This window comes from Lissotriton vulgaris, chromosome 7 (assembly GCF_964263255.1).
Source record: "Lissotriton vulgaris chromosome 7, aLisVul1.2, whole genome shotgun sequence".
NCBI lineage: Eukaryota > Metazoa > Chordata > Amphibia > Caudata > Salamandridae > Lissotriton > Lissotriton vulgaris.
The window spans coordinates 1,627,972,298-1,627,991,485 of record NC_141695.1 but is presented as its reverse complement, the minus strand read 5'-3'; the positions used below and the strand labels follow the sequence as shown (position 1 = coordinate 1,627,991,485).

Sequence of the window (19,188 nt, the reverse complement as noted above, 5' to 3'; positions counted from 1 at the left end):
AACCAGAAATACTTGTAATACTGCTCATTGGAAGTACAGGCAATTGAAAATACTTATAATACTAATAAATGGAGGTACTGGCACTGGGCATACTGGTAATACTGATCACTGGAGGTACTGACACTGGAAATACTTGCACTACTAATCACTGGAGGTGCTGGCACTGGGCATACTGGTAATACAAATCAGAGGAGGTACTGGTACTGGAAATGCAGGTAATACAGATCACTGGAGGTACTGGTGTGTCGGGCAGAGACGCAATTGGCACCAACAGTGATGGCAGATACTGGGATGTGGAACATCAGCATTAAAATTTTTCTTATTAAAAAAGTTATCTTTTGGTAATATATATTTGCTTTTCATTGCTTCTCGCTCTTGAGGATTTTTGAAATACATTGAATCCAAAATCGTCACATAACTGTAGAATAAAAGGGCATTCTACTAGGATGCGACCCTCCCGCAACATCGCCCCAATCCTCGTTTTCTATAAACTCCAGTGAATACTGTACCTTATCTTAGCTGCACACATTCCGTTCCACACTTAGACGGGCAGCACTTCAGGTTTGCTTCGCACCCGCTGTCGCTATCACAAGCCTCACGAGCAGCACGGAGGCAAAATATTTCATACAATGGACATTTACCAGGTTTAGCTGAAATACAGAAGCATCAGAGACAGTGTCTTCACAGTGGAGTAACAAAGTGTCATACACCCTAATGCGAGACAGGAACAAGGCCCTCTTCTCCTGGTTTGCTAGTGACAGGTAGCCACATCTGCTCTGTAGGAGACATCGCCACACCATAGGCTAAGGTGCCACTGTACCTGCTGCACTTTCGATAGCCACGCCCCTGATTTGTTTGGCACTTCATAAGTCGGCACTTCACAAATCGGATGACCGCAGAGGCTGCCCATGAGCGGCCCATGGCAGCACCTTTGATTGCACCTTCGTCTACACCACTAACCTTTTGTCACTTAATCTTATAGGTAGCTCTGATCACTAGAGAACATTGAAGCCAAATTTTATTTCAGACAATACTAGTTACCATAACTCTCCACAAGAAGCTCATTGTGATCGTATTGTAATTGCATTATATAGCTCTTACTATCCCTGACGAGGCGCTATCACACTGCATGGGGCAACGCGCTGCTCCCGAACCCAAGGATAGGGGTTAGTGTAGTGTTATTGCGATTAGTCTTGTGCAAACAGCAAACCATTCTATGCATTCACTACAGTTTATTTGTGGTGGATTATATTAATAGGAGTTACTTGTGATCATTAGTTGGGGGGGGGGGGGGTGTAACACATACCAGTTGGATTAATAGGTGAGCCTGGGGAGGTTTAGGCATTGTTAGGTTGCAGGGGTACGAATTTCAGAAAAGGAGAGGTTCTGACCTTATAAAGGAGTTGTGGGCACTTTGCAGAAATACATTAATAGGCATTAAGGCACACATGCATGTAATAGGGTAGACTGTGCTCAGAGAGAGGAGGCATGCAGTGGATGGACGGGAAGAAGAGAGCAATTTGAAAGGATAAAAGAGTGGAGGCAATCAGGAATTTTAAAGTAAAGATCAGTTTTTCATGCAAGGTTTTAGCATTATAAAGGAATTCTTTATAGATAGCATCCCCTTTGAGGGTGGCAAGACTGTAGAAAGAAACATTATTTGCATGTGAATATAGTGCTATCTATATTCAGTATTTTAGAAGAATTAGAATGAGGCGAACAGTCTGTCCACTGCCGGGCTACTTTTATAACGCCATTTCAGCAAGACCAGGTGGTGTGATAAAGATACTAATGGAAATATTTAGTGCTTTAGGCTGTTGAAAGAAAACAGTAACCTCAAGATCATAGGAATTCAAGAAAATATATGCATAAGGAATGTAAACATCTGGTGCCAATACTCAGCAAACTGGCACACTGGTGGTATCGAATGGTGGTATTGAATGGTGGTGGAGGCTTTAAAAATGCTGTAGCACCATATTCCATGTCTCTTGTGGCAGCAAGTGGGAGCTTTAGTTATCTTTAAGACTTTTTGAGTTGTACAGAAAGCCACTGGCTGCTGATTTCCCCTGCCCTCTGCACCTTCTCCGGAGACCAACAACCTTGCAAGCACAACCCCGATATTTGCTCTTGAGTCACCTCACCCGATTTTGAGGTCATGAGTCTGGTGAATAAATTTGATAACTCGAAGTTGGTTGCCACTGGCTTTTAGCATATTTGGTTTTTGCAGCTCTTTATGTTGTTACCTTGTTGTCACTGCCTTTAGCGTCATACCTGGTTGTCGCTGCCTTTAGCGTTCTCTTTCTATTAATGATGGCTCAGCTCATCTGCTAGGCCTTCAACTTCTCCAAGAGCCCATGTATGGGTTGGAGTGGAGCTTGCCCTCCACGAGCCAACTGCAGATTTCTTTGCACTGGCTTTGGGGGGCATGTGGCATGAACAAGCAGTATGCTGTATCCTTGCAAACTCTCAGGCACAGCAATCTTGCTTCTTCAGGGCATGTATCCCACCTTCGTCACCAGTTGTCATGTTCTTCCCAGCCCGGGGAAATGCACAAGAACATGCCAAACACAGAGCTCATAAACAAAGTCTTTATTTATCAGTGTACGACATTCAACCTGAAATTTCTCATTATCTCATAACTGGTAATAAACGCACCTTAACACCTCCCAAATGATTACGTAATTCTATCATTTAGTCCGCCAAGACACTACAGAGATCAGAACAAGGGCGCAGGGAGATGTACCTATGGTTACACTTGAATCTATGTTTAGTTGGATTTATGTATGTAACTAACCCTTTAACAATAAATCCAACAATCCGGTCTGAATTTCTGGTATTAGCTCAGACATGCAAGAGGAATCAGCATAATGCACAAAAGGGTGCATTAAAAAGCACAACACTTGGCACTTTATTGATACTTCATACATTAGGAGGCCACTATCCAGGCCAGAGACTCTGTATGCATTAAACACTTTAACTATCACTTCAATATTCCTGTTGCTAACCCACTGTACATGACTGATATGACAATAATACAAATGCATCATTTTGCAGGGGATTTAGTTGGGGGGGGGGGTTCGGTCAAGTGCATTTCTTTTGCTCATACCTCTTGATTGATTTAATGATTGTGTTAACTGTTACCTTTATCTACTACATTTACATGTGCTTTTATTGTACTGTTTTTTTAGTAAACCAACAATCATTTTTTTTATCTGACCAAATGATCAAATCAACAAAGTCCAACAGAAAAGGAAAGCTCTAACTTGTAAGTAAACATAGAAAATACCATAAAGAGGATGAAGCCAGAAGATGCACCACTTGTGTTTACTTCACACATAGACACTAGCCATCACAAGCACATGAAGGAGATGTCACAAATATTTTACTTTGCAGCACAGTATCTTCCGCCACATACCTTTGAAAGTTGGATCACACGTGCGTCCTGTCTCCGTGAGGCAGCATTTCAGGTCCCCCGCACACTCACTGTCTGAGCTGCAAAAATCCACTCTGTTCTTAATGTCAGCCTCTTTGAATGACACAATCGGGCACTTGCCAGGGCGTTCTGAGTGGAAAAAGAATGGAAACGGAAACTTACAAATTCCAGCCGGGAATCAATTTTTTTTTTAGTCTTTTTATATTTTTAATTTCTACCATTTTCTCTTTTTAAGGGGTGGAAATACATGATCAAGCTCTTTGAGTGCTTTGAGCCGTGAAGTCCAAATGGAAGGGAGAGATCATAGTTTGTTCTGGACTCTGTTCTTTCTTGGCTCCGCTTCATTAACCTTGAGTTCATTTTCCGCCTTCCAGTACCTATTTATGTGAGAAGTGGCTTCGCTCAGTGGCAGTCATTGTCCAAGCTGAAGGCTATTTTCTTTATATTCTTTTTACATTAGAGATCTTACTTTGCTCCCCATTCCTATAATGCCATCCCACCGATTCCAAAAACACTTGAAAACCAAGTTTAGAGAATATCTGATCAGGTCCTAAGTGTTAGAGGTGAAAGAAGGCAAGAAGATGAAGACTAGGACTCAGAGTAAGGACAATGGATGATTACTGATGAACATTCATTAACAAGTATCAGCATCTATTGTATCGCAAGCTAACATTACTTGGCTGGTTCAAAGTCACTATTCCTTTGGGGGCTGACAGCTAAGGGGACCAGGAATGCATTGATTCAAGACAGGAGCACAAACCAAACATACATTGGTGGTTATAAAGATCAGACGCCTACTGCTGTAGTGTAACTACGTAACATACCCAAGGGCTGGGTGTTCCTTGCAAAGAAGCCATTAAAGTAAAGTGCACTGACCTAAAGTAACAACAAAGCACTTGGGGAGACATCAAATACTTTCGAGGTGGGTAGCTGCCAGGGCGTCAGAACTACTATCTACAAGGAACCGTGGAACCAGGGGGTCTTCTTTGTATCTCTCAATTACTCGTGATCTATCGTAGCACAGCATAAAATAAAGTAGATAAGCGAGCCTGCAGCCTATTCTTATTCCTCTAGTTTACTGTCCCCTTGTCCTTGGTCCTGTTGCCCCTGGAAGTGGTCATCAATGGCATCCAGTTGGGTTAGAGGTCTGTTGACCCAGAGGTCTCTTCAAGGTCCTAGTTTCACATTCTACAGTAACTGTGGAAAATACCACCTGAACTGTGAAAGGGTTAACAAAGGCATGAAACACGTGCATTATTTCTGATTCACTTTATTGCAGACATGTGGTTCTTCAGCTAAATCAAGAGAGTTCAGTGTTTACTGCCAAGCCACCTGCAATATCCTCACAAGCGGCATGATCTAGGCCCACGCAGCCTCTGTGGCGCAGACTGGCACAACCCTCTGCAGGCACACAATCTACTCAAGGACTTTGGATATCCTTCAGGCTGCCACTTTGAATTCAATTTAAGAGGAATTCACCATGGAGGAATCATTTCTTATTATACCACTGGGGACATGAGGAGAAGTTGCATCTGCAGTCCACTAAGACACAATATTTCCATTTAGGTAATGCATTAGATGAGGCATGATTGATCCATTTCTAAAATGGGCGGCAAAGGAACAAAGTTGATATCACGGAGCAACATTGGTTTAACTAAGGATTGGAATGATAGAATTTCTAAAGGATGAGCAGAAGAAGGCATGGAATAAATGGAAGTGTTTAATGGGTGTCCCTTAAAAGATGGCAAGAGTGATCAACTGAGTGAGTGTTACCTTTGAATTTGGTAATACAGGGTCACCCTGTATTGTCAGCTTTTGCACCTGGCCTATTCACCACAGCCCGCAAGAAGGCTTTTTGTTCTTGGGACATATTGATAAGGATAAGCTGTCTGTCAGAAATCCTCGGCAGATAACTCTTCAAATAAAATCCATGGTCTGGGATAGCAGGAATGGCTTCACTGCAACAGAAATGGCAAAGAAATGGGAACCCACCCTTGTGATCAGATTAAATACAAAGCACAAGCCCGAGGAAAAGGCTATACTACCTTTTGCTCCATTTGTAGGTCCATGCAATTACCTCATTGTCGTGACGGAGAGGTTGGGATCCGACAGTGTGGGCGACTGACAGTAGGTAAAGAACCAACACACGTCCCAGAGGAAGCTAAGACCTTCATGTGATGGCAGGGAGATATTTGTCACTGTACCTCCTTTAGGTCTTACAGCCAGAGATCTGCACAGCTCCACCATGCAGCCTGTGCTTCTGGATCACACTGACCTGCATTTCCATCTTCCTTCTGCAGTTGATCACTCAAGTAACTGGAAGAATGTTATGTTTACATAATTTATGTGGCAAGGGGGGGCATCCATCCTAGGTACTTGTTGGCCACACTGCTTCCTGATCTGTGCTTTATGGGCAGATTCAATTCACATAATCGGTAATGTCGCTTCTTGACAGAGCCTAGTTTAGTCCAAGTAACTAGAGCGTGTGTGGGAGAAAGTAGCTTCTAGAAAGAGAGGTACAGTGGACGTTCTCAATAACCATACATGTCAAGCACAAAAGGTTCAGTCTATCTGATTTTTTGAACCAGAAAGTACATCAGGGACAGTAATTCTCTGGTAGTTAATTAACCCTCACCCACTTAGTATGGTATGCTTCACCACTGAGTTCTCCATTTACCACTGGCAGACGTCAATTTGCTGTCCAGTTTGTTGCATCATACATGGAGTGTTGGGGGTTAAATCTTAGTGTGAGAGATGTCCATGGAGAATTAATATTGAGTATGGGCAGGCCTGCTAATAGTGTCAACTTTATTCCTCAAACCCCATTCACAAGGTTAAAAATAAGTGCGTCTATTTCTCAGACCCTTCATGTCTCCTACACATTTTCCATCCCCATCACACCACCTGCTCAACAAAATGTGGCACAGTATGATCTGGACTACAAAGGGCTGCCTCCTGATGCTAGGTGGAGAACCTAATGATGAAGCAGGCCACACTAGGTGGTCGAGGCTCACTCCAGCGGCGTATTCATCGCTCACCTAATTCTGCTGGTGCATTGTGGGAATATCATTTTACCTCCAGTTGAGTGGCGGTACTGAACTGCATGGTGAGCATTTACAACTCTAGCCCTTCCTGCCACAACCAGTGGTCTTTAATGTGCTTTCAATGGAAGTTTTAGCACATTTAACCAATGGATTTTGGCTTTGCCAATGTTTCTTTACTGTTGTTTTGACTGGAAGGATGCGACCAAAGATTGCTGTTGGGATAAATAAGGGTATAACTTTGTTGATTGTTGCACAAATACCTTCCTTGTGTCTCTCTTTAGCTGGGACTATCTGTGGTCCATCAATATGTTGATATTTGCCATGCAGTAGATGATTTTACATTTGCAGAAAATATTGCAAAAGCTGAGTGTTATCTCTGTAGCCAATAGGCCATGGATGTTCATGTTGAATGCGACACAGAGTCCGGAGCAGAAACTCAAGCTCCCCCTCATAAATAATTCCCCAAGAGATTGTACACTAACTCAGGAGGTCTTGGCCTATGAATCTTGTTCAAGAGCTGAAAGTAAAGGGTGGAGTTTAATATAGCACACATTAGACCCGAAGGTATCAGAGCGCTTTACATGAGCACCAGTTCCGTTCATTTATTTTTTGTTAGGCATGGGGAAATTAAGTGATTTGTCCCGAATCACAGAATGTTGAGCATCCCTGCCGAGACTCGAACCCTGTTCCCCAGCTCTGAGGTCGCCCGCCCTTGCACATTTGGCCATATTCTCTCCCCTTGTGTCTCTATCTGGCAAGAAAGATCTTTCTTGAGTTTTTACCTCATAACAAGCAGACAAGCAGTTGACCTAAAGGTACAAGACTTCATTGTGATACCGGTTGCTTTTCCTGGGGAAACATCCTTTACGACGCAACTTTTACCACGCAGTACCTTTACAACGCAGGTTTTTTCAACGCAAGTCATTACAACGACTTGCGCTGGGGGGTGCTCTAAGAAAGGTAATAGTTTAATTTACTATCCAATCCCTTCCCTAATTTTCAACGGGACTGGAGTTGGAATAGTAAATTAAACTATTCACTATCCAGCACCCCCCAATGCAAGTCGTTGTAACGACTTGCGTTGAAAAACCTGCGTTGTAAAGGCATGCATGGTAAAAGCATGCGTTATAACGTACATCCCTTTTCCTGCATAAAGGAGATGCAACTTTCAAACATGGCGACCATCAACTTCAGAGATGTTCTCCGGGGAGTCAGTGGAGAAGCATCCAGCATGGAGCAGAAGCTCAATAAATCTAAGTGATACCAGAGGATGATCTGGCAAATCCAAACCTGCTCAAGTAGACCTCACTCGATGACAGTGGCACGGAGAGAGGGGACTCCCAGCAAAACACAGATATTACCAGGCACAAGATTGAAAAAGTCAAAGACTGGTAAAGCTCTTAAGTAGGGCTTTAAAGTCAAACGTTTCATAGTACATATCTGGATATCAACTACTTGTACTGCATTAGATTGGTAAATTGTACAATCTTTGTATTCCTTAATGTCCTGTTTTATCACATATACACACATACATAGCTGCTTTTCGGTAAAAAGACTAGTTGATAGGCATAGATGTGTGGATGTTGTATGATAAGGAATGTTGCATATTATAAATAGATGTATATGCCTGATACCTTCTGCTTTGACCAGAAAATAAAGCCATTCTTATTAAAAAAAAAAAAAGTAGGGCTTTAAAGTGGAAGAAAGAGAGGGTTACAACAATGTTTTCACGGAATTGAAAGCTTTTACTGATTTGAGTGCAGGCTTGAGTTTATTCTACGAGTTAATATGCTTCAGAGCTTCAATAGCTTTTTAATAGGCTCTTAGATGTTTTTACGATTCAAAGAGATCGACTTGAGAGCTTTTGTATGCATTTTCTTCACTAGCCTGCAACATTCCTATTTAAATGCTTTCAGCTTATTGGAAATCGAGAGGCCTGAATGTGTCTGAATCTGCTATCTTTTCATGGCGTAAGCATGGAAAGAATGAAGTTGCAAATAGCGATAACAGTTGAAACACCACATGTTTTGGATAAGTGTGCACCACCTCTTAGCAAACGCACTGTTGGAACTGAATGCTAACACTGATGTATGCCCCGTGAGTACCCTGATTTTAAATAAGGCTGATAGGCTGACCCATGAGACTCAGTGAAAGCCTAACAATTCTGCATTCAATTCATAGTTCATTTTTTGCATGTATCAAAAAGAGGTTAGTTAGAAAGCACAGTGCCTCATATCCTTTGTAGTGAGAGACTTTCCTTTGTAACACCCAATGCTGCAAGTTCTAGAGAGAAAGAGGGGGAGAGAGAGAGAAAGACAGAATGATGGTGGGAAGACCAAGAGTAAGGAAGATAGAAAAAGGAAGTGAAGAAGAGAAAAAGAGAGGGAGAGAAAGACAAGCGAAGAGAGTGTGACAGAGAAAGAAACAGAGAGAGAGAGCTATTGACCGAAGGCCAATTCTTCTAGTGCTCCAGACAGTGGGAGAGATCACAAAGAGTCCATCTTTAGAGGGATCTCTGGGTTGAGGCCCCCATAGGAGTCATCATGCCCTGATGCTAAGATATGCCAGGGTTTTGCTCAAAGTGCTCTCTGAACGTAGACATCAGATCATGTCAATGCTTCTAGAATGATATCACCTGGAGCAACCTTGATCGACAAAGCCTGGAAAGAACATTTCAAGCTAGGCCGAGCATCTGCCTGTATCACTAGTATTCAGCCTCGGTCTGGTCTTCTTCACAGAAAATGGAGCACTGAAGCTCAAGTCAATTCAAAGACTAAACCAGACTACTCACAATTTATTACAGTGGAAATGGATGAAAAGTGCAAAATTCCTGAGAGGTTTCACCCTGCAAGTCAGGACTTTTCGATGTTGGCTATTGGTTTGATCCTACCTGGAGACACGTATGTATTACAGTGATAGAAGACTCATCGCACAATTTAGAACTGGCACTCTCCCTTTGAAAACTGTGTAAAAAAAAGAAAGCAATCTACCACTGCAGAGTGTCTTTGTAGTGAAACTGAACACATCATTAGTTTTCTGGTAAGATGTCCCCCTATATGCTAATGTCATATGAAGTACCCTCAGATTCATTCTTGATAAGAGCTATTGGAATAGGACAGTGAATGCATTTTCTTTCTTCTAAGTGATATCTTTGAGGATGTAACTAGAAGCACAAGAAGATATTTTGCTCAAAGTTAGGACCTAAGAGAAAAGAACGTAAAAAATAACATAGGGACTCAATAAGGTCCTCTCAATGTCACTCCCGGGAACATCAGTTCAACTGACAAACGACTTTATACCATATGTTGTCTTTTTGCTAATATGCCTTTGTGTTTTAGGTGATTTCGGGCGGTCTTCATGTCTACTGTTTTAAATGTTTGTGATACAGTTATCCTGGCGCAAAAAGTAATCGTTGTATCCCGAAAGCACCAATAAAATACATTCAAACTCAATGCATCTAGAGCACCCTGGATGTCTCATTTTGTTCGCTAATATGAGATGTTATCAAACCTGGGCCTAAAATTCTAAAATGAGACCTCCTAAAAATATAATCTTGTAAATACTTAAATCTGAACTTTAAAATATTCATATTGCAGAATTCAGAAAGGTAAGAAGACAAAAAAGCTGAATTCCTATGTACCTTTAGCCGGAGGCTTGCAAATCTTGTCCTCATTGTCCAAGCAGCACTTCTCAGCCAGAGGGCAGCCTTCATCCTTCTCACAGTACCCATCCTTGAATTGGTCTCGAAGATTGCCCTTACGCTCGGGTGGACACACTCCAGGCCTCTCTGTCAGAGCACAATAGCAACAAGAGACATGCATAATTATATTGACAATTCAGGTGTGGTTTTATATGGACACAGCTCTTGTGCAACAGACACTGCATTCTCCACCTTGGAAGAGGGCATCAGGAGGTGGGAGCCAGCGAATGAGAAAACTGTTCCTTGCAAACAGAGGTGGCATTGCCTCGTAACAACTTGAACTCTCCAACGAAGTCAATGCCCCACCCATAGCTCTCAAAAAAATTCTAATAAGGGTCTCCAGGCATTATGCTGGTCCAACTTGAACCTTAGATCCGCAAGGTCTACATCTGCACCCCCTTCCTCGCTCAAAGAGTTGATCCCCATGAATCCCTCTCCTAGGTATGCAGCACATCCAAAAACCATTTCCACATAAACATAAGATCCATAGATAATCATCTTATCTTCAGAACAAGATTGCTCAATAGCTGGTCTTCCCTCCATGACCACCATATTCAAAATACAAATGTACAGCAATAGAATACACAAGACACCAATGGTGCATATACGTTTATTAATAAACTTGTATACTTTGCTTGTATGGATGTATTCAAATATGTCCATCCCTTTGTACAAATGCACATATTACTTATGAATAAAAATATATATATATTCTTGTGTATGTATTCATAACAAATGTATAGATTACTTATGGTTAAAATATATACACTCCTTATATGTATGCTGAAAATGTATATAGATCATTACATATATATAACATAAGTATTTATATAAATATCACACGGTGGCAGGGAAAACCAGCTGAAAACCACTGTAAATAGTGATTTTCCAGCTCTTTTTCCGAGGTTTTGAACTGGTGACGTCCATTGAGGGGTGTGAAAACACCCCATGACATTGGCACCAGCCTCAGCCCCCTCCTAACTCACGGTGAGATTGTTCTGCAAGTTGGCAGTCATGAAGATGGCAGATAAATTATCTCCAGGTGAGAGGCTCAGACTATGAGTACTTGGAGGGAACAAAAAAAAGGGGATATGATGTGGCGTAACGGCCTGAGCTGCCGAGTTTGGAGCTGGGGAACCGGGTTTGAGTGTCGGTGTTGGTTTAACATCCTGTGATTCTGGACAAATCACTTAATTCCCCTGTGCCTAAAATCTAAAAAATAATAATGTCCTCATCTAATGCAACTCTAAAGCGCTACTTGGGGTCGAGTTCACCTGTATAAAACTGCAAAACTGACCCTTCAATTAGGAGACTCTTTCAGAGTTATGCTGTCACCCACCCCAGTACAGATACTAACTTCTCTACTCTCAGAGACTCTCCTCTCGCTTACAGCCTGCCACCGTCTCCTCAAGTCTCCTCGGCCTCCTCTCACCGTCGTCTGAGCTCACCTGACACCCCAGAAGGCTATGGGGCGCTGAAACGTCCGCTATAAGGCTTTGAGACAGTACTCACCTCCCCGTGCCGCGTGGAGCCCGCAGAGCGCGAGGGCCGCTGCCAGCAGCAAGAAGGATGCGCCGCACCCTGGCTTCATGGTGACGCTGTGATCCGTTTGACTGCGGCCTCGCCGAGTCTGGGCTTTTATACCCTGGAGCTGAGCTCGCGCTGCGGGCGAACCCGCCGAAAGTCGCAGCTGAATAATAATTCTTGGGCGTTCACCTGTCAAGCAAGTGTCGGGAACAATGCCTATTTAGCGATATACATTCAACTCTGACAATGAATCACACGTTTAATTATCTTTTTTTGGCCTTTCCACTTCCCGCATGTCGCAAGAAGCTGAAAACGACCACATTGTGCAATGGCTGCCTTGTCCTCTAAAAGTAGACATGTTCCTTCTCCAGAATGCAGGACTATCCAGGGAAACGCCGGGATGCTGGTATCCGAGGCCCTGCTGGGGTAGGTAGACCTGAGCTAGAAGCCAAGGCCGGAGCTGTAGTAGGTCTGGAGGAGGCAGTTGCCTTGGACGCCACTGCTATGGCATCGTGATTTCACATAATTGCTGATGCCAGGGGAGAAGGAGCAGACAAACAGCAATATTACATCTTTACTGCGATGAAAAAGTCTTCTTCTGAGCTGCCTGCTAAATGCCCACCCAAACCCAACAAGTCACACATAGGCTCCAAGGGACAGAAATAGTTACGTTTCACACATGACTTGAATGCACCACTTTAAGACAAAAAAAATCACAATTCTTTAACTTGTCTATTATTAAAGTATGATAATTGGTGACACATTTTTAGTCTCTTTCAAATTAAATGTCGAACCTGTTCGGACATAAGGAGCATGGATTATATCTGAAACTATTTTAAACACAAAGTCAAAACCCCCTCGACCATGGCCTTCTGGTTTTGTCTCCAAAAAACATAATGAGGAGCTGAGCCAAGCTTCAAGGTTATTTGAATTAATCAAGATCACTTAAAGTGCCTATCCTGTAATGGAGGCGCTTCATAGTGTTGGCATACCCATTATATACCAAAGCATAGTCAATGGGGGCTTTTAGTGAACCTGGACCTCAAGTAGGGATACTAAGTGGGAGGAAGATTGATAAAGGAAGAGAGTGGGAGAAAGCTAATGGAAGAGAGGGTGAAAGAGAGAGAGGTATTGACAGAAGGGCAATCCTTCTTGTGCTCCAGGTAGTGGGAGAGATCTCATAGAGTCCATGTTAACATGGCTGTCTGGGTTGAAGCATCCTTAGGAGCCATCAAGTCATTACCCTGAGATATTCCAGGGTTTTGCTGAAAGTGCTCTCTGAATGTAGACATCAGATCATGTTGAGGGAGCAAGGTTTTACACGTAAAGTGACTTGCTCATACTCAACCCTCTCGGAAATAATATTAATGTACTAACTAACATGTTTTGTCTTATTAATATTGCATTACACGGCATAATAGGTATCTAAGGGAAGCTTGCCAATGTGCTTTTACTAACTATAATCCGCTTGCACTAAAATGGCTGCTGCTACGCGGGATTTTCTACTGCGCATGCGTCTGTCATGCCCACGTGATATTCTTGGTGGGAAAACTTCTGCTTCTGCGCAATAGAACTAAGATGGCCGTTATGTGTACTAACATGCAAGAAGCTTGCATCGCTGCTTTACTAAGCTGTTTGTTTTTGCTTAATTCTTAACGCAATAGTTTAAATAAAATAATGGGAGTAGAGTACAAAGAAGTGGTATACATTGTATTCATTTATTTTGTGTCTCTAAAACTGTTCTTTTCTATTTTTACATGCAAAAATAAATGGCCCTAAATGCTTTGCTGAACTCCATCTTTGTAGAAACTGCGTCTGCGCTACAAGTCCTGAAGTTACAGAAGCTGTAGCCTTGAATCATGGCCAAGACGAAAATGGAAGGCAGAGAAGAATGAACGCCTTGCCTTGACAGAGGAAGCGGAATTGAAAAAATTGTTTTTAAATAATAGTTGATACATTTCACTACCGGGAGGAATAAAGAACCTAAGTTGATCAAAGTTATGGGAGGAAACAAATTAAAATACATGATTGACAAGTTGCTTCAGAAAAACATGGTGTGATGGCTACTCCTCGGTCTTGTCCAATAAAATTGTGGGATTCACATATTTGCAACATTTAGGGGTGGTACACTGACCTGAAAAACATTATAACTAGGGTGGGCTTAGTTAGTTAGATTGTCCGACTTGTCCAAATAGCTGACCTGTCACTGACCCAACCCACTCAATAGGTGATCGAGAGCAGAGTTGCTGGTGGAGCACTGTCAGAAGATTCGATAACCCAATCGGGGTTATTGGGAAGGAGATCGATGACCCAATCGGGGTTCGACTGTTAGCTGCAGAGAGGGTTTTCAACGCTGGCATTTTGAACTTTAACTGTGGTGCAAGTCTTAGCCTGTGGTGGTCCTGTCCTGATCCAATTTGGTCCGTATCCTGTCCTGGTTCTGATTTCTGGCTTGCACCTGTTCTTACCTGCTGGCACCTGTACTTGGGATTATCTTACTCTTTGATTCGGCCCGTGGCCAGGATTGGTCATCACACTGAAATAGGTAACTATAAAGTGTGGGTTTGTCATTGTTTTGTTTCCCTTTCTCTTACCCACCCTCTGTCTAATGCTTAACGACATTTTCTCTCCAATGCATTTGCAATGTTTATTTTTCAAAAATCTACATTATTCTAAAGAATGAGAAGTTTAATCTGAAATTCATGTTATAATTTTCCAAAATACCTAGATAAAGATTTTAAAACTTTCCAGAGTTTGTGGTTATTCATGAAATGCTAAATGTTATTATTGCTACCTATTTTCTCTCTAACTCCTAGGTATCGGTGACTTTGGATTGGTAAGATAAATGGTATAAAATCCAAATGGTAAAAACCCCAATTGATTGGTTGTAGGTCTACCTGTTTAATGTATACATAGATATATGGGCCCAGGTGAGTATGTTGAGCAGGTGAGCCCGTGCTCTATCAATGTCAATCCTTCTAGAATGACACCAACTGGAACAATCCTGATAGACGAAGACTCCAGCTGGTATCAGCTCGAATATGATAATTTATTAGAGCCAAATTTAACTATGGTGCCCAATTGAGTAAGGATTTACCTTTGACATCAGAAATTGAATTATATAGGGACTTTACTTTATAGCCTGCTGCCGGGGGCTAATCCAGTTGTTAAAGGCTCTGAGCCCCAGTTATAGGACTGAGCCACAGGCGAGGGACTATAGCGTGGGAGAGACCCCTTAACAAACGGTATAGCCCGAGGCAGGCAGGCTATGAGGCTATTAGAAAATTCCATCCTCTGAGGGTAGAATGTTCTCAATGAAAATGTAAGAAACAGAAAGACACACATTGGAATGTTGGAGCCGAAATACACCAATCATCATTAGCCATGAGTCACTACATTGTATTCAATCGAGCTCCCGACAATCTAATGTTATATTGGGGAAAATAGTCCCAAAATCTCATACAACTCCCATAGGGGTGTCCAAATGTATGGGGATGATGTTGCAAAAGCATTACAACTGTCCACAATAATAGCAAATAAGTTAGGTTGCATGTTCATTATTCTACAGAGTGGCCATAGTCTTCTCTGACTTAGAATCATAGCAACTGCCTGGTGGCATGTGCGTGTTAAATGTCAATACAGGAGAAATTGTAGTTCTATCTATTTTCAAAGCAATCAATGATTTTAAATCACAAACTTGCTCACAATTCCAATGAACATTTTTATACAATAGTTTAGCTATGTTCCTCTTCACAATGTGAAGCCTAGAGAAAATTGTATTGTTATAACACACTATTTATTCAGAAATCCCTTGGTCCTGTGTCAATCAGGTTTACTGAAAACGAGCATTACTTGCTGCCAATCTGTCATTGTCTTAGAGATTGAATAGATTTGCCTGACCCCTCTTCATCTTCAACTAAATTAATCAGTCAGCATTTGTTAGTTAGACATATTTTGGCGCATGTACAAATCAATCTGCTCTATCCAATATATGCACATATTCATAAAGAGTCACACACTCACTCAAGTTGAGTAGGAAGGCCCTCACACACCGACCTAGTCAGGGTCATGCTTCATCACTGGGCCCCACCAAAGAGGCCGAGTGCCTCTTTGGTGTGCTGCGACGCCAGAAAGACTGCGGAGCTGGTTGTGTGAAAAGGGCGTGACGTGAAGGTTATTATAATTAAAAGTGCCTAAGAGGGTATCAAGAAAAAATTATTTTAATGAGTGATCCCTAAGACACAGGTGAAGAGTATTTATGTGTCTGAATTTACATGCCAAGGTTTTAGGATTGGTTAAATTCAGCTTAAATACAATCAGTCAGTCAACATGTTTCTGCCTTAAGGGTGGTTTAAATTTACCTAGGCATTCGTCAGGACTATACCCCGGCGGTATGGACTCTCTAATCGTCCACCCTAACCTGGGGGCGTAAAAGTGAAAAATAAAAAGGTGAAAAAAGTGCTTAAAAAATTAGAAGAGCAAATCGCTCATTCTAAAGAAAAAGAACTCCGAAATCAGGAGTCTCTCAGCACCTGTAAAGTGAAAATACACAGACAAACATACAAGGACATACATATAATTAATATAAGCCATTGCGATTGGTCATAGTGCTCCATAGTTGGTGGCAAATAATGGTGTGCCCACAGTAGACGCTATTTTTAGCACCATCCAAGTAGCCCTGTGGGGATGATAGCGATTAACTCTGGGAAGTGAAGTGCTAGAGGTGTTTTTTAAAACTACAACTGTAGATGTGGGGTTAAAAACACAATGTAAATTCTCCTTGAGGAGGGATCAATGGACCAAAGGGTCTGTGACCCCCCTAAGATGGTAATTTTGGGTGATATCTCACTTTAAAACAGGGCGCTACTTGCACCATGGGTCTCGGGAGGGGGGTTGGAGCGCACCTGGCACATCCTGAAAAGAAAGAGGTTTAGATGTAAATGCTTCCAAAGCAAGTGGTACTTAGCTCGTTATAGTGGGGTACCAGTAGTCCTGTGTCCAAAGTACACTCACGCCCTCAGCGCTCGCAGCCCGCTCTGAACCTACGGATCGCCTCAAAACCGGACCCCGACGATGGTAAGCGGGGCCGGTGAATGAGCATAAATGTGTTGTTGCTGCCGAGCGCGGTGTTCCGGGTGGGCGTGTCCCGCCCAAACGAGGTTTGAAACGCATACGCCCAGACTGAGGAGGCGCGGCCCGTCTCCAAAGCGAGGCTTGGAGACGGGAACCTATCGGCGCCCTGCCAGGATTTTAGCCGGTGGGCTCCTGTAATTATGAGGCTGTGTATTGGTAGTACATAGCGGTGTTAAGCAGAAAACGGGGGCATTTTGGAAATGAGATTGCCAATGATGTATGATGGCAATGGGTACTTTGTGCGGGTTTAACGCACTGAGTGTGATGAATTACTATGTAATCCCTCAACAGGGTTGCTCCTTCTTATTTATGCGGAGTGGGAAAGCGAGAGTGATATTGAGGAATTCCTAGGAAGGAATATCCTTACAGAAGGGTACATGGAAAGGGAAAAGGAAAGAAGACGCACATGTATTTAGAAATTTGGCACATGTTACTAGAATTATTGACATTGATTCAAGGACCCAAGCTGTTAGGTTCATGAGAGGACAGTGTTCCACGGGAAGTCGTTGTTGAGGCCGTTGATGTTAGTGCCTAAACGATACACCCAGCGCTGCTCTTTTTCGAACAGTCTGCTTGTTATGTTTCTTGTGCCGTCGATTGCTTCAATGATGGTCCACCTCATGTCATTAGTGGTGTGGTTATTGTCCAGGAAATGACGGCTTAGTTTGGTTGTTGCCTTTTTACACCTTACATTACTCCGGTGTTCGCAAATCCGTTGTTTTATCTTGCGTGTAGTCATGCCCACGTAGCGAAGCTGGCAAGGACAAGTGATTAGGTAGACCACATTCATTGAGTTGCAGTTAGTATGTTCCCGCTGAGTCCACACTCTACCTGCTTCCAATGACAGTGTTTTAGTTGCTTTTGTCAAATGGCAGACGCTACAGTCAGAGCAGGGATAATGCCCGGTGATTTTTGGCAAACTCCATGCCGCAGTCACTGTAGGCATCGTGTTAGATGGTTTTTCTTTTGGGCGAGTGTGGACCAATGCGTCCCGCAAACTGCGTCCTTTTTTAAAAGAAAATAGGGGTTTCTCCCAATTTTCTTTGCAAGATGTCAGGATGTTCCAATGTTTGTTAATGCTTTTTTTCATCGGATTAGAGAGGCTGCTAAATGTGGTAACACATGTAAGCGGTATTAGATCAGAGTTGTTCGTCTTTTCTTCCAAGAGTGCCTCCCTTGGCTGGTTTCTGGCTCTTTTAAATCCCTTGCTCAGGATAGATGCTGGGTAGCCTCTGTCTTTTAGTTTTTCTGTGAGATTCGCGGACTGATCTTTAAAGTCTGAAGTGGTACTACAATTCCTCCTTAGTCTCAGATATTGCCCGTAAGGGAGGTTCTCCTTTAGAGGGCGAGGGTGAAAACTACTGAATTCAAGGAGGTTATTTTTTGCAGTAGGTTTGTTATGGGTTTTGGTAGTAAGTCTAGTCCCATTCACAGAAATGACCACATCTAGGAAGACAATGTCTGTTCTGCTTATAGTGTTAGTAAACCTAAGATTGTGGTCTAAGGTATTGATCCATGTCAAAAAAGTTTCAAGGTCGCTGTTGTTGCCTGTCCAAATGAGCAGGACATCGTCAATATAGCGCTTCCATAGAAGCACTGACGATGAAAAAACTGCGCTAGGTGGCAAGATGTGTTTGGCCTCAAAGTCAGCTACATACAGCCCGGCCACACTAGGGGCAAAAGTACTGCCCATAGATGTCCCTGAGCATTGTAGGAATAGCTTATCTTTGAAAGAAAAAAAGTTTTCTTTTAATGCTATAGTGGCACATTCAATGATGAAGCTCTTCGGTGTCTGGTAATCCCATACGATAGAGTCTAGTACCTTGGCCAGGACTTCGATGGTATCATCCTGTGGAATACTTGTGTAGAGGCTTTCTACATCCAGGGTCACGAGAGTGATTGAGTTTTCTGGGAACGTGATCTCTGCTAGTAATCGTAATAGGCTCTTAGTGTCTTTCAGGTAGGTAGGGGTTGACTGTACTAGAGGCTTTAAGAAGTAGTCGCAAAACTGAGACAGGGGCTCCAAGAGAGAGCCAATCCCTGAGACGATAGGACGTCCGGGGGGTGGCAGTCTGTTTTTGTGCATCTTGGGCAAAGTGTAAAAGTAAGGTATGACACTACTTGTGTTGTTCAGAAATTCTGCTTCGTTTTTTGACAGGTGGCCTTGTTCCTCTGCTTGTTTTACCAAAGTAGTTATCCTTTTAGTAAGGTCAGCAGTAGGATCAGATGTAAGTAGGGTGTAATTTCTGGGATCCCCAAGTAAGTTGTTACAGGTGTTCTCGTAATCAGTTGTGTTTTGAATGACAATACCTCCGCCTTTGTCTGCAGGCTTTATAGTTATTGAGGTGTCA

The 19,188-nt window shown here is 42.6% G+C and overlaps 1 protein-coding gene across 2 annotated transcripts in view; it reads right to left on the bottom strand.

Annotated features, from left to right (window-relative positions):
• LOC147706149 (uncharacterized) overlaps positions 1-11,956 on the bottom strand; it is a 389,457-nt gene extending 377,501 nt beyond the window's left edge. The window contains exons 1-4 of one of the 2 annotated variants that reach the window (XM_086932583.1): positions 11,690-11,956; positions 10,118-10,264; positions 3,416-3,562; positions 510-650 (exon numbers count right to left, since the gene is read on the bottom strand). In XM_086932583.1, coding sequence (XP_086788709.1) covers positions 511-650; positions 3,416-3,562; positions 10,118-10,264; positions 11,690-11,768 — 513 coding nt within the window. In that variant the 5' untranslated portion in view covers positions 11,769-11,956 and the 3' untranslated portion in view covers position 510. The remainder of the gene's footprint in view (positions 1-509; positions 651-3,415; positions 3,563-10,117; positions 10,265-11,689) is intronic. The other variant, XM_086932584.1, reaches the window with a different exon arrangement.
• Positions 11,957-19,188: the final 7,232 nt, after the last annotated feature.